The 21,866-nt window shown below is 28.8% G+C and overlaps 1 protein-coding gene across 1 annotated transcript; it reads left to right on the forward strand.

Annotated features, from left to right (window-relative positions):
- The first annotated feature begins 556 nt into the window (after window positions 1–556).
- LOC129962039 (adhesion G-protein coupled receptor D1-like) lies at window positions 557–20,703 on the forward strand. Its single transcript, XM_056075726.1, has 8 exons — window positions 557–632; window positions 2,757–2,875; window positions 4,647–4,752; window positions 6,727–6,886; window positions 8,455–8,521; window positions 8,642–8,791; window positions 16,224–16,401; window positions 20,514–20,703. The coding sequence occupies exons 1-8, from the start codon at window positions 597–599 to the stop codon at window positions 20,682–20,684; spliced, it is 987 nt and encodes a 328-aa protein (XP_055931701.1). The 5' UTR covers window positions 557–596; the 3' UTR covers window positions 20,685–20,703.
- The last annotated feature ends 1,163 nt before the right edge of the window (window positions 20,704–21,866 follow it).

The raw sequence follows: 21,866 nt of genomic DNA on the forward strand, positions 1-21,866 counted from the left end.
TATGTTTTAGCTATATGCATTTCATGCCACGTGCAGTGAAAATATTAAATATATTTATTTGCATACTAAATGATTGAGTCTAAAATGGATGAAATACTTTTAAAAAATTGTGACGAAAAATTAAATGGATAAATTAAAAGAATTAGTTTTGTGAATTTAATATCCATTTTCCTCAAGTAACAATCGGGAAATTTTCAGTTGGTTAAAAAGAAATCAAAAAACAGTGGTGACTATCAAAGGATAAATTAATTTTGGATATTTTTGGAAGATGTTTATAGACACCGATAACATTTGGTTTCATAATACAGTGAATTTTCATCTAATGATTTTCATTACATATATAATTATATAATTCCAATAATCATTTTCCTTACACATTTTCTTGCACACATTACATATTATACATGATACGATTATGCAAAAGTAATGTATTGTATGTATGAAATAATAAGTTGATGTATGTTATAATATGTATGAAATAATAATACATAACGTATGTATTGAAATAATAAATAGAATGTTGTGTGTTGACGGCCCATTTTCATTGTCTTTCTTACAGAGGAGAAAAATGTAATCTGCCTGACAAATAAATAACTATGAGCACTGGAGATGCATTTGACATTTCTTCGGAAGTAAGTCATTTTACTTTATTACAAACTACTCGCCTCAGGCGGACAGCTGGTTCGCTGGGAGTTTCCGTTATATTTTATTTCAGATAAGTCATTTGTTATTTATCTTCATGATTCCACCACTCTGTCTGCCATTGAAGCAGTGTTATTTTAATTATTATAGTTAAGCTTTGCTTATCATGTGCATGAACCTTTCTCATGGATATAGTCTCATAACATCAAAGCGTTATTAAAAAGTAAATACTTGGTTTATCTATCTGCTAAATTTCACGATATTATAAACTCACTTTTTTTATAGGTTTCGTAAATTACATAGATACTGAACAAAATCTCACTACTTTAACTTTTAACAATAGAAGAAAATCACTTGATGAAATAATTGAAACTATGAAAACATTTGAATTTCAGAGCTATAATGTGATCTAATGTTAGAAATTATGCAAATATATACTACTTTTTAAAAAAATTGCCAAGTTCAGCAAAAATTCTTCTGATTACTAAATTAGTATCATTAAAAAAATATTTTAAATTTTGAAAGTGTAAAATTAGTTTTGTTGTTTAAGATTTTTGTTAATTATTGTGGAAAATGCCAAAATTCAGTTAAATTTTTAATCATTTAAAATTTCAAAAAAAAAAATCATTCGGAGATGCGCATTTTTACTCTCCAAGGTATGCATGTACCAAATTTGGTACATAAATACAAACAAATACGGTAGGTCAAATAGTTTGGCTTGTAGAGCGCCAATGCACACACACACACATGTACATTCATCTTTTTATATATTCTATTATATAATACATGTATATATATATACATGTATTATACATTATAATATAATGTTATACATTATAATATAATATTATACATTATAATATAATATTATACATTATAATATAATACATGTATATATACATCTTATAAGATGAATGACTGGTGTAAACATATAATACAGATGAATGTATACACATATACATTCATCACTATTACACATACACTCATCTGTTTAATTAAAATAGATATAAAATACAAATTCTACCTAGCTTGGTTCATTTGAGAATATTTCACGTCGAAATTTCATCTATATCTATGCATGAATTTTATAATTCCAAATATTTAAATTATGTGCTTTACAGAAATTATTTAACCATCATCATCCCTCAAGAAGAGAAGAATTTTCAAAATAAATTTTAAAACATCTCGCATGGAATAAAAAAAAAGAATAAAATTTCTTATGTAATGATGAGATTTAGCAATTCACTTCCAGGAATAAAACTTTATTTCAAAAAGCGTGATAACTATCAGAATTATTCTATCCAAAATATGTATTATGGAATAAATTCCTTATGTTCTTTGAAATTTACATATGATTGCTCTTATTGCTATTTAAATATCGCTTAATATAAGCGAGTAGAAGTGGATAAAATAGTGAAGTACAAATTTGCTAGCAAAAATTGTGTAATTATATAAGTTGAACAATAACTTAAGTTTTCTGAAGTTACTTTCAGAACTGATATAACACCGGTCATTTCATTACCCATAAGATAAATACAAAATAGGCTGTCACCGTATTACGTAACAAAATAGCTTATTTTGGTATGTGCAAAATAGGTTTTTCTAAAGCACATCCCATATGACAAAGTTTTCTATTACAGATAAAATTTGTCATTGAGAAAAGGGCCTTGACTATTCTTTTACCACTTATTATGGTGTTCTTGAAACAAGCACCCGATTTTTTTATGGATCAGTTTTTCGTTCTAGTACTCTAATATGATCAGCAGACGCTATCAACATAAAATAAACTAATGCTAAAAATGTACAGTGTTATTTTTAAATTTGATATCTAAATTAATAGTTTACACGTTTGCTATCGTACTCAGAATTCACAAAGACAGTACTTTCTTAAGATTTACCAGACAAGTTTGCGAGACGGTTAAAAGTTGATTTTCAAAACTATCAGGCGGTATAAGAAAACCTGAAACTTATCCATATTATTATTCATTGTAATATCTTTTTCGATACAGTTTATGCAAACTAATATCAAATAGTAATTCCTCGTGCCATTGTCAGTTTCGTAGGGTCTTAAAAGAAATAAAGTAATAAAAATGAATGCTATTTCAAATTTTCAGGTGTCAAATCGAGAAGAATTAGTCGGTGACGAAGTGCCTTTGCTTGTCTTCCGTGTTATTGGTTGTACAGTTGTCACATTGTTGGTTGGTTTTACCATAATCATTTATGTTACCTCTGGGTAAGCATGGAAATTGAGTCATATAATTCTTTAAATTTTTTAAATATTTTCCTTTATATTAAATTGTTTTCTTTCACAAAATATTATCTCTTTTTTTCAGCCTTGTACTCGCACTTATCAATAGATAGCATTTGAAATTTTTAATGAACTGAAAATTTATGAAATGCGTGTTTGAAGGGGTTCTCCCGTCGTCACATTACTAGAAACACAACGTTGAAGTATTTGTCAGTGGTTGAATGTTCAAAAGCTTTGGATAATGTTGAATAACTTTATCACGAGATTAACCTATTACGAACGCGTAGTGGCTACTTGAGTTCGGTAAACATAGGTTCGGTTTCAAAAATACTGCAACAAGTTTCAAGATACTTTTATTTTTCATAGCAGATAGAGTATAGCAGTTTACATCTGATGAAAGATTGAATTTTTTTTTCTACATAAACTCTTTAGTCAGAGGAATGGTACAGTGGGAATTATTTGAACCATAATCTATGACGCACGCTCGGAGAATATCAGAGAGGTTCGCTATATGGAATTTGACATTGATAAAAAAATTACAGCATGTAATGAGCATTACAAATGCCTTTATTTACGGTTTACCTGGACTCTGCAAACTGAACTTTAAGTTATTGAAGAACGTTTGGTTGAATATTGATTCAATGAGTAATGCTTTAAGATGTTGTGAATTCATGGCAAGTTCAAATTTAGTGGTAATTTCATGAACTTATGGATCCGATTTATCAACAAAAATTAAGAGAGTTGATTGTATTTGTATAATGATTGCAAGAATGTTTATGTGGCATGAACTGAATCCTTAAGTGAAATTAAATCAGTCATTGCCGAAAAATGGTTAAGCTCAATAATGTGTGATCAAATTGCTGCAATATATTGATTTCACGTCATTAAGTGGTAATTAGGAGATTGACTGGTTGATTTCCCGTAATAACTAAAGAAGTTGACTGGTTGAATATCTCTCTAATGTGTATAAATGATTATACTTCATCAGTCAAGTGCCTTTCAATGAAGTCTAAGAAATCCTTCATAATATTGGTGCAGCATTCCAAAGTTTTTCGAACTTCGTTATGTATTCATTATAATAATGTAAGAATAACACATTTATTTTAATTACTAAGTACATAAGAAAAATGTGTACCATATACGATCTCTTTCTATTTAAATCTTCTTCTCTCTGTACTCTATCACTAAATTTATAACGATGAACCACGCAGTATGAATGCTAATAATATGTTAAAAACTAACTTTATAAGGTGTAAAAAAATTAACTTTCTCGTAATTCCTTTATATTTAGTTAGTAAATTTATCTGAAGTCTTCGGAACAATATTAAAAGTTGTTCTTATTAAATTGTTCTTAGAATTCTTTAAGTGTCCCAATTCCATTGTGCATCTTTCAGGGGAAGAAAGTGTATGAGATCACATTATAAAATAAGACAGAATTAAATTGCATGCAAAATTAAATTTGATATTATGACATCTTATGAACTGATTCCATGAGGATTTATTACGGTATCATTCCTTGCTAGAAATATGTAGTTCGTTTATTATTATTATTATTATTATTATTATTACTATTATTTATTATTAGTATTCATTGAAAATTCTTTTCTAACGATTTTTTTTTTGATGAAAAAGTTAATATTTAACCTTTTCTTCCTAACTTTTTAAAACTGCTCTTTCATTACTAATGATTCATCTTTCAATGCATGAGTGCGAGAAAAGAATCCCAATCTGAAAGTAGCTTTTTGTTCTGTTATAGGATGTTTCATATCGACTGTCTGGCTCAAATATGCAGTGAAACATGCGTCTTTTGTGCATACATGCTTATATTGCTTACAACTACAGAATCCTTTCGTATAAATGAGGTAAGTACCATCACTTAGATTCATTATGAAAAAAATATGAGCAAAAGGATCTAGCACAATTTTAAAAGATATAAACAAACACGAGAATTTCTTTATTACTTGTAGAGTCTACAGATGTTGAATAAATTTATTCCTAATATCATTCGTGCAAAAAGATTAGGAGAAGTTTCCAACTTTTTTATAATACTTACTACAGTTTTAAAATTGATAATTTCTTTCTTTCTAAATCTCTGAAATGATTTAACTAACCATGCGAGAGATAGGAATATATTCATGGCTTGGTGATATGGAGTCGGCTGCTTAGGGATCTCATAATAAGTGTTATAGAGGAAATAGTTTTTATTTTTTTTTTCAACGAAGATATTATATAGTAAAAGAGTTAATACTGTAGACAGAAGGGCAGGGATTACTATCGATATTAACGTTTGATAAACAAATTTAGTTAATAAATTATTAATTTTTCCTAGAAACACTTATGAATTTAAGAGTCTTAATTAGTATTCCTGTGTTGTTTATTAGTAAAAAAAGGAGTTTTTCATACTGAAATTAATTAGAAACTGCCTAATGTTACTCTTTTTAATCATCTTTTAAAGACCACACTTTACATTTTGTTTTTGTTATGTTTAGAGAATTGAAAAAAAGTTAAAAAGGCCAATATTTCGCATTCAAACCAAATATACAAGTGATATCCCAGATATGATTGCAAATGCCATTCTCTGTTGGGAATCTCGCTTTGTTTTTACAGTAACAGTGTAGCGTTGTTTTTTTTTTGTTTTTTTTTCACACTATTACAGTAAAAACGTTTACAATCAGATTTCATTCTTTCAAATCTGATGACTCGTTATTTATTGAATATATAACTCTTCATTATATTTACACAAAATAAATTATAAAATTAAACATAAATAAGTAATAAATTACTCCAGTTCTAATAAAGATCACGCTGTTCTGTTTAAAATCCCATCTGAAATGTGAATACCATATATTATTGACTATCGCTTTGAAAATTCAACTTTATCTTTAAAAAAATGAATGCCAAATAAATATTATATGCATTGTTTTTGTATGAATAATATTAGAGAATAAATGTGTCACCACAACAAAAATTCCTCAGAAGCAAAATAAGAGAAAGGCATTTCCGGCAAAATCCATGAAAATTTCATGGCACTTTCAATTTAAGCTTATTACAAAAAAGAATTTTCTGGATTTCAGAGCGATATAATAATTATTCTACAACAATGAGAACACAAATGGAAAATTTATTGAAATAAACAAAAAATGCCCGAATTTACAGCTTAACAATAAACAATAATTTGAATGTTAATATATTTTCTATGACGTTATTTCCTATCAAACTAATCAATCATTGTGAGAAATTTGGTCCTGATATGTCGAAAGGCCCAGACGTACATAGAGACAAGAAAGACAAATAGACAGACACAAACCAGTTCTGTTGTTGTTTCTAATGGCACTTGTCATAGACAAGCCCACTGACTTTAGAAGTCAGTGATTTTAAGCCAAGGGTGCTCTTGTATTTTCAGTAAGCGCCAACTACGACCAAGAGTACAACTTAGCTACACACACGTCACAACCCCTTTTACGGGGCGAACTTCATCCATGCATTTCTACACTCATCTATTGCTACAAATCGTAATGTAGAGCTGAATCAGAGAACAATGATCTCTGATCCAGTACACCCAGTGGTATTATTCTCGACATGGACGACTGTGTGGCCACGACAGAATTCTGCGTGTACCAGCCACCGCACACACACACACAAGGAGAGTCTTGGGCCCGGTGGCGTTCGAACTCGCAATCCAAGGGAAGCGAATCCAACGCCCTACCAACCTGGCTATCCCGGCCTCACAAACGTGTTCTTTATTACATATAGATTATTCAAGCTCCAATACTGTATAAAAAATATCATATTTAGACAAAAAAAAGTTTGATGTATTTTTTTTTTTTTTCCTTTAGGGCATGTGCTTAGCTATAGCTGTATTTCTTCATTTCTTTTTCGTGGGGGCTTCATTCTTCCAGTTGTTGGAGGTTATTTGCATCTGCCAAGCTCGAGTTTCCTGGTTTCGAAGGCTGATACCACAAATTTCTACCAGAAATCTCTTCATAGCTGGCTGGGGTAAGATTCACATGTACATAATACATAAAGTAAACATTTATATAAATGTATTAATAATTTATGATTTAATCCTTCGTCAGTTTTGGACTACAAAAAGCAAAATGTCCATCTTAAAAAATGACAACAATAATTTTGATGAAAATAAATCACTGTTTGTTTTTTTCAAGTTTTTTTAAAGTAATTGTTGAATCTAATTATCGATGTTTTCAATATTTTTTCAAAATAACAAATGCGCCATTCGTTGAAAATCATAAAAATGTGAATAAACTTCACATTTTTCGTCCATCGTTTCTTAAGATGTATTTGAGATAAGATTCGGCTTTTTTTTATGATTTATTTTACTATCATCCTCCTAAGCTTGGAAACTTTTAAATTTTAGCTCAGTGATGAATTAAATGAAAATGTTATTAATCAACTCCTCCTTTATTCTACATATTGTAAATAATTTCATTGCAGCATGTAAAAGATTCTAAAGCCGATATTAGCTTATATTTAAAAAAAAAAAAAAAAAAAAAAAAAAAAACCTAATAAAAATTAATGTGCCTTGTGTGAATTATGCCTTGTGTGTGTACAGTGTACACGGAGTTTCAAATTCTCCTGTCTTTCAGTCAATAAAAAAGTAATAAATACTATTTAAAGTAATTTAAATGACCTTAAGATAGGCCTGAAAAAAATAAAAAGGCGTTTCCTTTTAAAGTAAAACACTGACGGAAAGCTTTAAACCTAGATTTCTCTATGAAACCAGGGGAGTAGCCTCCCAAAAGCTTTCATGCATATTCTCTAATAAAAGTGTTATGACAGAAAATGCCTTGGCGTACAGTAGATACGAAATGTTAACTTTTGGCGTGAATTTAGCATTTTTACTGAATCTGTCTTATGATTCTTGACGAGTTTTGGGGCAATTAATCCCTGACATGCCGTTAAGAGTATCCAAAAATCGAATTTGTGTTTTAAACGCGTTTTTCCCTACCGATTAAAACTGAAACAATTATGACAAAGAACTACACTTGTAGTTACGAAATCATATACCAAATTTGATATATTTAAGTCAATGCGCTTTTGAATTGTTGCTTTTACATATTTTTGAAAGTGCAGACCAGCTGTCATTCGACCCCTTGTTGAATTTGGCTTCAAATTTTATTGGCGTCTACACTATAGATATTAAATCTGCGTACTGTGTACTTTTCGGACTCAGGGGGGGGGGGGGGTCTAAAACGTGGTGATTCATCAAAATCTCGATTTTGAATTTTTTGACGATCCCTATATTTTCTCTATACTACGTATATAAGAAAGTAAATATCCTTATTTCATTTATTTTTCCCTCTTTTAAGAAACAAAAATTAACACCAATACTTTTTATCCGCCTCTAGTATATATTTAATATCATAATCATTAGCTCTTAAATAATAATACATGAAATGGTTTTAACATATAGAGTTATTTCACACTTTAATAATTTTAATTGCACTGGATTTATTTTTAAAATCTTTATGTAATAATTCATGAATTTTAGAAATCGTGTATTAAAGATTTATAAGGAATATAACATTATTTTTCTCTCCTTTCAGTTTTTCCTGGAATTGTTACAGGAATTTCTGCTATCATCTGGTTCAATCAATACACAACGAAAAGAAAGTAAGTTGTAAAAATAAAATAATTATCAACTTTAGTTAGAAATGCAAAAACTGAAGAAGCGTCAAACTATAAGACCTCCTGATTTCAAAGGCAAATGAATTATAATTTTTGTATTTTCAGTTGTTGGTTAAATACTAATCGAGCACCGTACTGGCCTTCAATTATTCCAATTGTCGGGTGCACTGCTCTTCAGCTTTTTCTCATTTTCATCACTCTTTGTACATCGGATGTGCCAGTGTCCTTGTCAGAAAGCCAATACAAAAGAGCAAAGTAAGCTATAGATATAGTTATTTACATAAGCTGTGTTTTGAAATAATTGGATTAATTCATACTTGCGTGCCACCAGCGGAAGAATAACACCAATTTTTGAAAGCATTGTAACGTTCAATCAAATAACTAGAAGTGCCGTGTCATTGACAAGGTCATTAGTTTTTCAAATGAATTGCCTCCAATTTAACATAAGTTGTATTGCGTCCGTGTCTAATTTTCCAGCGATGATTCTTACAAACTTCAATAAAATATTCGTTTAAATATTTGTATTTATTTAGGATCATAATAAAAAAATGCAGCATTTAAATATTTTGTACATTTGTAGTGAATTAGTTTAAGAAATACGATTTTTCCAGATATAAGCTTGCTTATTATTTTGATACAGAAAAGGCTAAGTTGCACAATACCAAATACAATCATTGAGTTTATTTGAATGTGGAACGGAGTACAGTAATATTTATTTTAATTTATATTCTTTTTTTCTCCATATTAGAAAAATTCGATTAAGTAGACTTATGTTTGCATTAGAAAATATGATTAAGTATATTTAAATTAATAAATAGAAAATCTATTATTGTAGATATAAATTAATTTGATACTACAATCATTTTCAGCGACCAGCTGTTTCAACGTGGTTAATGGTTGTTAAAAATTAAATATTTTGTGAAACTATATCTTAATGATTTCTTCAACAAAATACTTTTACATTAATAAAGAATTAAGACATGAAATTGACACATGCCATTCTGGGATCCATTTCTTGGTAATTGTGATATTTCTGCTATTTATTATTTTTAATTATTTCTTAAACATTTATTTAAATAATCAAAATATATGCCGAAACCTTTGTACCTTTGCTCAACTTTAACTTAACTTCATCTTGCAACTTTGGCAATAATTATTGCAAAAAGTATTTTATACATCTGCTTAAAGAGTAAATACATATCTTTTCGAATACATTAGTTTAAATATCATATATCATTGATTTTTAAATCGTCCTTGTTAATATAATGCCACGTGACATTAGTGAATTCTTCTCTTACCTATGAGAAAGATTTATTGAGCCATGCCATTTAGCTGGTTCGCCTGCGATATTTGCTATATTTTAGTAAAATCTGTAGATATATAATCAAGTTTATGATTTCTTCAATTTGTCAGATACTGAAAAGTATTATCTTAATTTATTCCATATGCTCTGATCATTGTGTGCATGCACATTTCAATGGCTTTCAGACTAATCAGCTTGCAATTTCTGAAATAATTACAGTATAATAACGTTATATATGCCAGTTTAAAGTGTAAATGCTTATTTTTTGAAAGACGCTGGTTTAAATATTGTATGGGTTACCGTTAAAGTATATAATGCAGTTATTTCATAGAATATCTAGTTATTCCATGAAATAACATCGTGTCCGTTAAAGTGTGTAATATGTGATTAATTTGACACTTTAACTAGTTATTCTATGAAATAACTAGGTATTCTATAAATTAACTAATGAGAGACAGTTAAAGTGTAAAATAAACAATTTATCTAAAATGAAATTAAACTAATGATAGACAATTAAAATGAAAAAGAAGCAATTTATCTAATTTATGCAGCGTATAAATGGTATTTATGGAAACGTACCATAAAATCATTTGTTACAACAAGGATTACTAAAATGGCACTTGGAATTACAAAGAACATTATTTCTAAAATAAAAACATTTTTTATTTCTAAAACAAACAAACAAACAAAAACATAAATGCAGTTCGGGTGGAAGGTAAATGTAGTCGTGCGTGATATATGATATAGATTATTTTACACTTTAACGGGCTGCAGATCGTTATTCTATGAAATAACTAGTTAAACCATGAAATACAAGAGAGTTTTACACTTTAACGGACACGATCAGTTATTTCATGGAATAACTAGGTATTCTATAAAATAACGGATTTCATACTTTAACGGTAACATATGCATTATCATTTAATTTTCATAGATTTTTAGATCTCCTTAAAAGTGCAAAGTTACGTAACATTAGAAAGTCCTTTTCTTGGCTACGAAAGAGATCTTATATCTTCGGGAACAACTTGATATATAAGGAACATTGATTATACTTAATTTTATTTAAATCATATAAATATAACTACATATTCATGATTCTGGAAAATTATCAAAAAATTAAAGTTATATTATTTAATTGTCTCTTACATATGCTTTGTTTATTGTGTACTTGAACATTTCTAATGGAGATCAATTCCATGACATCATAGCACTATTAAAAACGTAAATTTACGGTCATCTATCTTTTAAATTTCACGGTATTTTACCTTCATTTTTTTTATCGGTCTCGTAAAGTAGACGGATATTAAACAAAATCCTTTAATTTTCAACACTGGAAGAAAATCACGAGATGAGATAGTTGATAAAATAATGAAAATGGTTTGAGCTACAGGACGATAATGTAATTTATTGTTAAAAATTAGAATATATAAAAAATAAAAATAATAAAAAAATTGTTAAAATTCACAAAAAAATTCGCTCGATTATTAAATTGGTATAATTAAGAAGGTATTTTTAAAAATTTTGAGACGGGGTAACATTTATTTTTGTGCTATAATATTTTTGGAAGTTATTGTGGAAAAACGCTAAAATTCAGCTTAATATTTAATTAATTAAAATTCTATTTGAAAATTCAAAAAATTTCTCCGAGGTGCCCATTTTAATCTTCCAAAGCATATATGTGCCAAATTTAATAGCTGTAAGTCAAATGATATGGCCTGTAGAGCACCAACATGTGCCCACACATTATTAGTGTATAGATATTAGAGTCACAAGAATATTTTGTTAAATATGATTTAGAAGCCAGAGAATATATGTAAAAGTTTAAAATTCAAAGCTCGTGAGAGCATTTATTGACCCAAGTTATAATACAAAATATAATTACTTACTTCATTTCATTCAGACCATTTTTTAACAGATGTATGTTCTATTACTAAAGGTTAACAAATTGAACCCTGGTTAGAGTGTATATCCTGTATATATTAAACCATGTTTGCCTTGAATAAAACTAAGTTATTGAAATTATAATATAACTGTTAAAGATCATAAAAAAATTTATTCTTGCATTTATTTTTTAGAAAGTATCATATTTATTTCATTTCATACAGAAACCTGAGGTAAATTACACTTTTCTAAATTTAATTTGCAGTAATATTTAACTTATTTTTTAGTTTTAGTTTTTGTTAATGCGGTGGCAATATGTTGAAAAAAGTTAATATTTTCCCACGGACGTGTGACTTTGTCGTGCAGGTTAAATTTTATTTTATTTGGTGAGAAATTAAATTATTGGAAAATATAGTTTAAATATTTTTTAATTCATTAAAAGTATAACTAAAAGTATAAATTTATACGTTAAAATATTAGTATCATTGAAAAGAAAATTTTATTGAACTTTAAGATGATGTGAAAATCCTTTTTGTATTGTAATACTAGCCGCCTTTGGCGACCAGCCGGTTCGCCAATCTTAATGTTCGTTAAAATTTTAATAATTAAATATTTTATACAATTTCTACTTTAATAGCTTCTTCAACAAAATATTTTAAAACTTCAAATTTTGATTGTCATATAATTCATTCATAATATTATAAAGGCCTTCAGTCATAATGTAATATGTATCTCTCATTTTCTGTTAGCATACGTAGAATTTATGCTTTAAATTAAAGTGGAAAGAATTAATCTTCAATTAATATAATAATATTTTTTACTGAAACAAAGCATTTTTTTTATAATCTGATTACTGAAAATAGAGTCACTCAGCGTTTAAACTTTATGGGCACTAAAGAATATCTTTTTTAATTTATGTAATATCTCAAGAGTTTGTCAACAAAATTTTCTTAGATTCATTATGAGCAGATCGATTAATTAACAATGTTTAAATTTAAATGCATCAAACACTAAGAAAATAAAACGAATCGTTTAAAATAAACGGTTGAAAACAGGTTTTAAAAAAACTACTTAAAAAACGATGTACTTGAAACTATAAGCATATACAAAAAATATATAACTAACATAAATACAATTTACTTACAAAAGCATGCGACTAACTCAAAAATAATTTAAATCATCCATTGATAACGTTGTCATGGCAACAATCAGAACAGAATGCGCATGCGTGAATTTTCTTCGCCGGTTACGTAACGCAAATACGTGATTTTTTCTACGCCAGTTGGGGTAACGCTATGCGGATTAGACATTTTTAATTTCCTTTATTCTGTTTTATTTTAATTCAAAAGTACTTCAGAATGAATCTGAAAGATTGATTCATTAACAATGTTTAATTTTAAATGCATCAAACATTAAGAAAATAAACAGAACCGATTGAAATAATCCGCCGAAAAATTTTAATCCTAGCCTCATTACTGTTGGGAGAAAAAAAACTGAAGCCTTTCTCGTTTGGCGCTGGGGATAATGGAAGATTTTTTTGGCGGAAAAGTTGGCGGTGGGGAAAATGGAAGATTTTTTTGGCGGGAAAGTTAGTTTTTAATTAATAATATAAAATTCTAATTAAAAATTCGAAAAAAGAAACCCCAGGTGCACATTCCCAACCTCCAAGGTATACATGTACCAAATTTGGTAGCTGTATGTCAAACGGTCTGGCCTGTAGAGCGCCAACACACACACACACACACACACACACACATTGAGCTTTATTATAAGTATAGATTTTTGGAAGTTATTGTGGGAAAACACCAAAATTCGCTGAAAAATTTAGAACTAAAAAAAAAAATGCCCCTAGATACACATTTCCACCCTCCAAAGCAATGTATGTCCAAGTTTGATAGCTCTATGATAAATGTTTTGGCCTTTAAAGCGCCAACAGGCGCACATTCATTTTTGCTATAAATAAAGATAAAATTAAGGTGTATAGTAACAAATAAAATTATTATGCTTAGTTGAATGTGGAATTAAGTATAATAATATTTAGTTCATTATATTCCTTTTAATTTAGAAAAATTCGATTGATTTGAATTGTATTTAGCGTTAGGTCTAATTTGTTTCTATTTCATTTCATATGACAAAATAGTGGATATTTAATTGACGAAACTAATTAAAATTTTAGATCACAATTGATTTTATTGCAATGCACACTTTATTATTTAACTATTTATCTATATGATTTAGAGTTTTGTTAGATAATGTATTACAGCGAGGCATTTGGTTTAAAAATTCATTTACAGTTTTTGCATTTTTATAGAATTAAAATTTTAAACCTTGAACTTATGTATTTAAAATGACAACATGCTTTTTATCAAGCTTTTGGAAAATTCCAAACTCATATGGAGTATGTCGGCTCGATTTTTTTTTTCACTATTAATCGGTAAGGAAAATAACTAGTTCTTATGGTCTCCTAAAAACTTTCTAGCATACTTTTTAATAAACGTGTATAAAGAAATAATAAATCACAGAATGCCTTACATAGCATTGTCGTACATTGGTTACGAAACACTAACATTTTGCGTGAGTTTGGCATTTTTACTAAATCTATCATGCAAACCTTGGCGATTAATCCCTGCCATGGGCTTAACAACATATGGAAACAGAATTTGTCTTTTAGAAGCATTTTTCTATGTCGATTGAAACAAAATGAATTATGACAAAGAACTATATTTGTAGTCACAAAATCACTTTCCAAATTTCATATATTTAAGTCCTTACAGTTTTGAGTTTTTTGCTTTATATATTTCTGAAAGTACAGACCAACAGACGGTCAACTTCTTGTTGGATTTAAGTTAAAATTTAATTGATGATTAATATTAAATATTATAGATATTAAATCTGTTTACCGAATTTTATCTCTGTAGCTCTTTTTATTTTAAGGTTATCGAGTTAATTTATATTCCAAGAGCCAGATAAACAGATTTCCTCTAAACGAATTTTGCTCAAAATTTGACAGAATTTGGTGTAAAGAGAGTGTACTAAATTTCTTCCGTCTAGCTTATAGAATTCGTCTGTCACAGACAGACAGATGAACGGACAGACAGGCAATTTTTTAAAGGTGTTTTTCAAATTCATTGAGTCGAAAACGTGGAGATGAGTCAAAGTCCCGAATTTTTTGGTGATTATAATATTTTTTCTATACTCGGTAGAAAAAGTAACAAGAAAATAAAAACGTAAATTAAAATGCTTTTTCAAATATAAAGTAGTAGCGATATTATCCAACAGATGGCAGCAAGATAGATTCCAAACAGCAGAACACGACTGCGTTTCTTTTCGTAATTAAATTTTGTTCAATATAAAATATTCGAAACTCACAAATTGCTGATGATAAAACCCAACAACGAAATATATGTTGTCTAAAAAAGTTATTATTTAATGACAAACCAAAATAAAAGCGCTGGGTTGTTTGTGTGGGCCAATAATTCAAACACTATAATATATATATTTTTTTTATTTTGATCAATTTAAAATTGCGGTTGCTGATAATTTTTATCTTTAAATGAATTCGTGCTATGCATTAAAATTTTAATTTTACCCCCTGATTAGATACAGCGAATATATGAATGAAAATTCTCAATCTTGAAATAACTTCTGAATAGTAGTGCCATCTATCGGATGCCTACCTATAATAAAACATTTTTATGAAAACATTATTCCTCTTCTAATGAAAATATTTCATGAAAGTAAAAAATCACTCTGGATTAATAAAGTTGGCAATCATTGGAAATTCTCTGCCTTTTACTTTAAGAATAATAACTAGAGTTTATTTTATAACAATTTACTTTTAAGCTTGAAGGAATAAACAGAGTTTTACTGTTTATTTCAATGAATTTGCAAGCAATGAATTTGGTTTCATTAAGAATTTAAAAAAGACAAAAAATGTAAAAGAAATTTATTAAGTAAAATGCAAAAGAAATTTATTAAGAATTTCGAAAGCTTAAATTCACATGAACAGATTTTATACTAACCCGTCCCATGAAGTCCATTGAAATTTTTTTTCTAGAAAGTTACAAGGATATTTTATAATGTCTGATTGGATAAAACTTATTCAGAGAAATTCAATATCAGTAATATCGAATTATAAATATAAAGCCTTGTTTAAAAATAAAATATAAGCAGGGACTAGAGTAATTTTTCATCTTTCTAAAGACTTAAATATTCATTAAAAAATTTGAATTAATTAAATCTGAATTCGATTTTGAGTAAAATTTAAATTTAAAAACATTTTACTGTCATGGCCTTTTGTTTTAGCAATTTTTGTTTTGATCTCTTGATTTTAAATTTTAAAAGTATTTTCTACTTTCCAGTGCATTATTTAAATATATATATATATATATATATATATATATATATATATATATATATATATATATATATATATATATATATATATATATATATATATATATATATATTCTAATTAGTAATTATTTTTACATGCTTTTGTAGATCTTACCGAACTACACGATGGGCTTCAGCCATTATCACCTTTTTACTGATCCTGTCATGGTTCTTCGGGGTGACTGCGTACCATACGAGGAAAGAAAACTTTTATGGTGCCTTCACGGTGTCCAGTATTCTTCTCGGAGTCTGCATTTTCATTCTAAGGATATCCACAGATGACGAAGTAATTTATCGATTATATTTACCATTGGAATTATTAGAACTACAAAATCGCGAGTCGCAGGAGGATAACAATAAACATTGAAAATTCTTTGCCAAAAATAATTTACTGCCATTTTTTTCAGTGATTTTTTTTTTCTTGTAAGTAAATCACACATTTTCGGTCGTTTTCTGCAAATAATGTTAAAAACAATGGATCCATCAATTCAAATGTAATATAATTAAACGGAAATTTCGGAAAATGTTTTTTCAGCTTAATAGTTACCTTCGAAGCTTATATTTTTCTACCCGTAAATCGCCAAAAAATTTAGTTAAGCGTTATGAAAATTCCATCAGTGTTTTTGTTTGAGATAATAATGAAAGTCCCTCACCAGTGATTGAATAATGATTCTGTTCGGAAATATTTTCAAAGATTTAGAGCATGTTTCTATTGATTTAACGATCACTTTTGGGGAAAACTATTGAAATGAAAACAAGCTGTTTTTAATTTTATTTCTTAAATTAAAAAAAAATAAAAAAATAAAAAACATTTTCACTTAACCGGAAGAAAATTGTCAATATAAAAACACACACACATTCAGAATTTTATTTACATAAACCATTCAATTAATTTTCTCTGGTTGGGAAAATATTCAATATGAAAAAAAAACTCTAAAGAATGCTTTACGACGCTAGGTGCCGTGTAATTTGCCTGTGATTCCCAAATCTAAATCGTCCATATCTACAATCTAATAAGATTATCCCTTTACTTATTAAGAAATAACAAAAGAGAACGATCTAGACTATTATCTAGATTATATTGATAGTCCGAATCATAAGTATATACCGTAGCAGCGAAGGAATTAAAGAAGCATGCATTCAAGTGATAAAGAATGACACTATAAATCGCAACCCTTCCCCTCCTCTGCAGTAGCATCCAGAAGAATTGAATAATGGACGCCGCGATAGCACTAATCTGGAAATTATGGTTGAATTCCGATGGGCATTACTGAAACTCCTCCCGTAAGAGGTCGGTCCCGTCATCGATATAGAGGCAACTCGACCCCACGTTTTACTTTATATACCAGGGAAGCAAGAACTAAACAGAAAATTGGATATTCCTCACCCGCCGATTTGTGGGCACTCCCCGATGAGGGATTATAGAATAATACATTTCTTTCTCCAAAAAAAGTGATTTTTAATCATGAGTGGACTAGGCAAACAGAACGATTAATGTTTACAAGGGAAAAGATTAGATCAATAAGATTGTTTACTGGAAAATTAAATAAACAAAAAAAAAAAAAACACAACATAGCGTTTGGAATACAGGTTTAATGAAGCATAAATTTAGAAAAACACAACAATATATTTGTATGCATAACATCATTGCAAATATACAGAACATGGCAGACACAATGACAAATAAGGTGTAATATAAACAACGAACCTTTGAGTATAAATCAGTTCTCAAAGGAAAGAGTTTATGAGCTTCGGTGAGATGCATGCCTTACATGTGGTTGCTATGTCAACGCGAATTTGTTTTCGATAAAATTTGTGTTGTACACTTTAGTAGGCTTATCCTTTTCTTTTATTAAATTTCCTAACAAAGAACGCTTTCTATTAGTTGCAGATTTAGACAGTTTGAGACCTTTGGCCCTACACATTATGAGGCTTCTCTTTTAATAAATCATTCATAATTTCATTTCAAATTTCAATACATTTTTAAGTTCATTACCATAATAATGATGATTCATTTTAGTTTATTTTTTATGTTGCTGCATTTGTAAGTACCTTTTTATTTATCATAGTTCATGATGGAGGGCAGCTGTTTTGTACTAATAATATTTAAGCAGGCACTCGGTATAATTATTGTAATGACCAAATCAACATAATGAAATAAAATCTTAATATTATCTCAGTACTTTATAATCTACAGAATTTGTATTTTTTTAATAAAATTATTTATAGAGCAACTAGGTTAATAAGTTTAATCCTCATGTGTGCTACTCTATCTGACCTTAAGCAGTTGCCAAGCCTCTCTAGTCAGAAATCAGTCCTACCCTCTAACCCCCTGCATTTTTCCTATTAAAAATTCTTCCGTGATTTAAAAATAATCTTTATAAGAGATGCATAAAAAAAACCTGTGCGTATATGATGCTCAATTCCTGTCAGAGCTTCGTGGTATCTTATCAAGGCATATTTTTGTAAGCTATTCATAAGAATCGAAATTCAAACTCAAAATGCAGCGTTATCACATTGTGTCTCCTACATTTTTCAGAAATAAATCCTGCCCTCTATACAAATATTATAATATATTCTTGTTTGGAAGGAATGCTTCTATTATCAATAGCTCAAATCAAGTCTTTATCAAAACAAATTAGTCAAATTAGTCTTATCAAGACATATTTGTGTATGCTATTCTAAAAATCGAAATTCAAACTCAAAATGCAGCGTTATTACATCATTGCTCCTACATTTTTCAGAAATAAATCCTGTCCTCTATACAAATATTATAATATATTCTTGTTTGGAAGGAATGCTTCTATTATCAATAGCTCAAATCAAGTCTTTATCAAAACAAATTAGTCAAATTAGTCTTATCAAGACATATTTGTGTATGCTATTCTAAAAATCGAAATTCAAACTCAAAATGCAGCGTTATTACATCATTGCTCCTACATTTTTCAGAAATAAATCCTGTCCTCTATACAAATATTATAATATATTCTTGTTTGGAAGGAATGCTTCTATTATCAATAGCTCAAATCAAGTCTTTATCAAAACAAATTAGTCAAATTAGTCTTATCAAGACATATTTGTGTATGCTATTCTAAAAATCGAAATTCAAACTGAAAATGCAGCGTTATTACATCATTGCTCCTACATTTTTCAGAAATAAATCCTTCCCTCTCTACAAATGTCATGCAATATTCTTGTTTGTGAACGTTCCTTCTATTTTCATTAGTTTAAATGTTTGAAAATATTATATTTATAAATCCCATTGAGACAAAAAGAAATTGATGGTCAAAATTACTTAACTCTTTGAAATTGTAATAGTAATGTATCCAATTCATTGTATAATTATAATATAATCACCGAGAGCTTCCACATAGCGATGTAAAGACATTTTATGCACGCCATATCTGCATGTTATGGCAACGATCTTGGGATCAGCAGACTTCCAACAAGCTGCATTCGCTCGAGCCAATGATTCGTTTCTGGCCTACCATCCCAATGCGTGGGCTCGATGTTAAATTAACTCGACTCCGCATTGGTCATACACGCTTCAGCCATAAACACCTTTTATTTGGAGAACCATGTCCAAAATGCACGACATGCCATACAATTTTAAGTGTACATCACATTCTAATTGATTGTCCTGTTTTTAATAATCAGCGGTTACGGTTTATTAATTCAGTTTCCATAGACATCCGTGAGCTAGTGGGTGGCCGACCTCACCCTAATATTTTTAAATTTTTACAAAACATTGGTTAGTTGAATTTTATTTAGGTTTTACAGTTTTAAAAAATCATTTGTCGGACATTAATACAATTGTACTTTAAATTTTTAAAGTGTCGTTTTAATATGTATGGTTTAATTTTATAATCATATTTTTATCTAATTTAAATAGCCTTATAATATCATTGAATTTAATTTTTACCATTTGCGTGGCGCAGCATGGCCAGACCTGGCTTTTGCGCCATAAAACTTAACCAACCAACCATCATTGTATAATTGTTTCTAGAATTTTAGGAGTACTAAGTTAAAATACAGATAAATAAGGTAATCTTAATAAATAACAAAATATTTAACCGTATAACAAAAAAATAAATAACTACAAAAAATATAACACAAAAATGCAAATGAAATATTGCAATCAAATCTAAATATATAATACTAATACTCGGACCTACGTTCTGCTAGGTTGACAAAACTAATCCAGTAGTCTTAACAGCAATGGTATATACTTGCACCAAAAATAATAATAGTCCATTCTCCGTTTTAACAAGCATTGGGTATTATTTCATATTAAATTTTAACAAATTTAAAGAATGCCTTCCAGCAAATTTTCTGTTTTCAGGATTTTTGAAGTTGTATGAAGTGTTTTAAAAAGAGTTTTACATATTTTTTTTGCAGATGAGAGAGAAGATAACAGCTAATTTGTTGTGCTGTTTGGTACCCAACAACAAGGTAACTTCAGCCACTCACAAAACTGTGATGCCACAGAAAGATTACACCCAGACGATTTTGGACACGATGACAAATGGGAAATTGGTGGAGCGGCAAAATCGAACATTACATAAATAATAAATGATCAACGAAAAGAAGCGAGAAGAAACGTATGTTTTTATTAATTTATGCAATGTTGACCTGGTTGCAGTGTTTCGGATTTTAAACGCAACTTTATCATAGATCTGTTGTGTGATTAGTCTGCTGCAAGTTGAGTTTAAATCAAGTGTTCTCTCATCTGTGTGATGCGAAAGTTTGAAAAAAGAATGAGATTTTCAGTTTTCATTCTCTTTATTTGACGATGAGAGGAAATTAAGAAATCCTTCCTGAAACTGGCCTAGTGAGAATTTAGAACGGTGTGGTAATGAAACAAAACAAGAACATAATATAGCTTTTATGCAAAATATTCTTTTGCATATCAATTCTCTTTATTTTGTGTAATAAAACAAATCTGACTTTTTTTTAATGAAAAATTTTTATTCGTTAAATATATTCTTCAATATATTCGTTAAATATATTCTTCTTATTCCGTTGTTCTTCAAATAAGTTATTACCAATACTGATAAAATTGGAACGTTTACACAGGAGAACCTAAATATTTTCTTTTCATCTTGCTGTTCCTGGATATTTTTTTTTCAATTTACATTTGAATTACTCTCTTTTGAGCAAATTGGAGCTCAATCGATAAAAAAAAGTTAGATAAAAAAAGAATTCCCCGAAAAACTGATGTAGTTCCTATCAGGCTCTGGAAACTGATTGATTATTAGCAATGCCCTATTGGAAAGAAACTTTTCAATAATTTACAAGACACGATCATTTCCTAAACCAGGTTATTTCAGTTTGGATAATCTTTTTTTTTCTGTACATTTTGTTTTTATTATAGTTTTTATTTGCCGGGGCAACAATACCACGAAAGTTTTAGAGGCCTCGAAGTGCTTTTATCATCAATACGAAAGTTACGAATACCATTAATTTAAATTCTTATAAAGTTCTTCTATTTCTCTGAGAAAATTTTCTTCGGACACAGAGAGTAAATATCTTTATATTTCTGAAATTGTTTTCTTTTCTGCAAGCTACTAACAATGCAGGATATAATTCAAAGTGTATTTATTTATGGTTACCGAAAGAAAATTGTAGTTTATTGCCAAGTACATTTGGCTAAAAGCAGATCTTTTGAACCACAAGATATCATGCCCTTCTAGCTAAAAGTGGTACAAAAAAAGAATGTACTGATGAGAAAATGATGTAAATAGAATGATG

Source organism: Argiope bruennichi, chromosome 2 (assembly GCF_947563725.1).
Source record: "Argiope bruennichi chromosome 2, qqArgBrue1.1, whole genome shotgun sequence".
In the NCBI taxonomy this organism is placed as follows: Eukaryota; Metazoa; Arthropoda; class Arachnida; order Araneae; family Araneidae; genus Argiope; species Argiope bruennichi.

Bases quoted from the DNA above. Each gene is read 5' to 3' on its own strand.
- LOC129962039 (XM_056075726.1), top strand. From the start codon at position 597: ATGAGCACTGGAGATGCATTTGACATTTCTTCGGAA. The intron at 633-2,756 runs GTAAGTCATTTT...TCAAATTTTCAG, and splicing joins CATTTGACATTTCTTCGGAA to GTGTCAAATCGAGAAGAATT. The intron at 2,876-4,646 runs GTAAGCATGGAA...GTTCTGTTATAG, and splicing joins ATCATTTATGTTACCTCTGG to GATGTTTCATATCGACTGTC.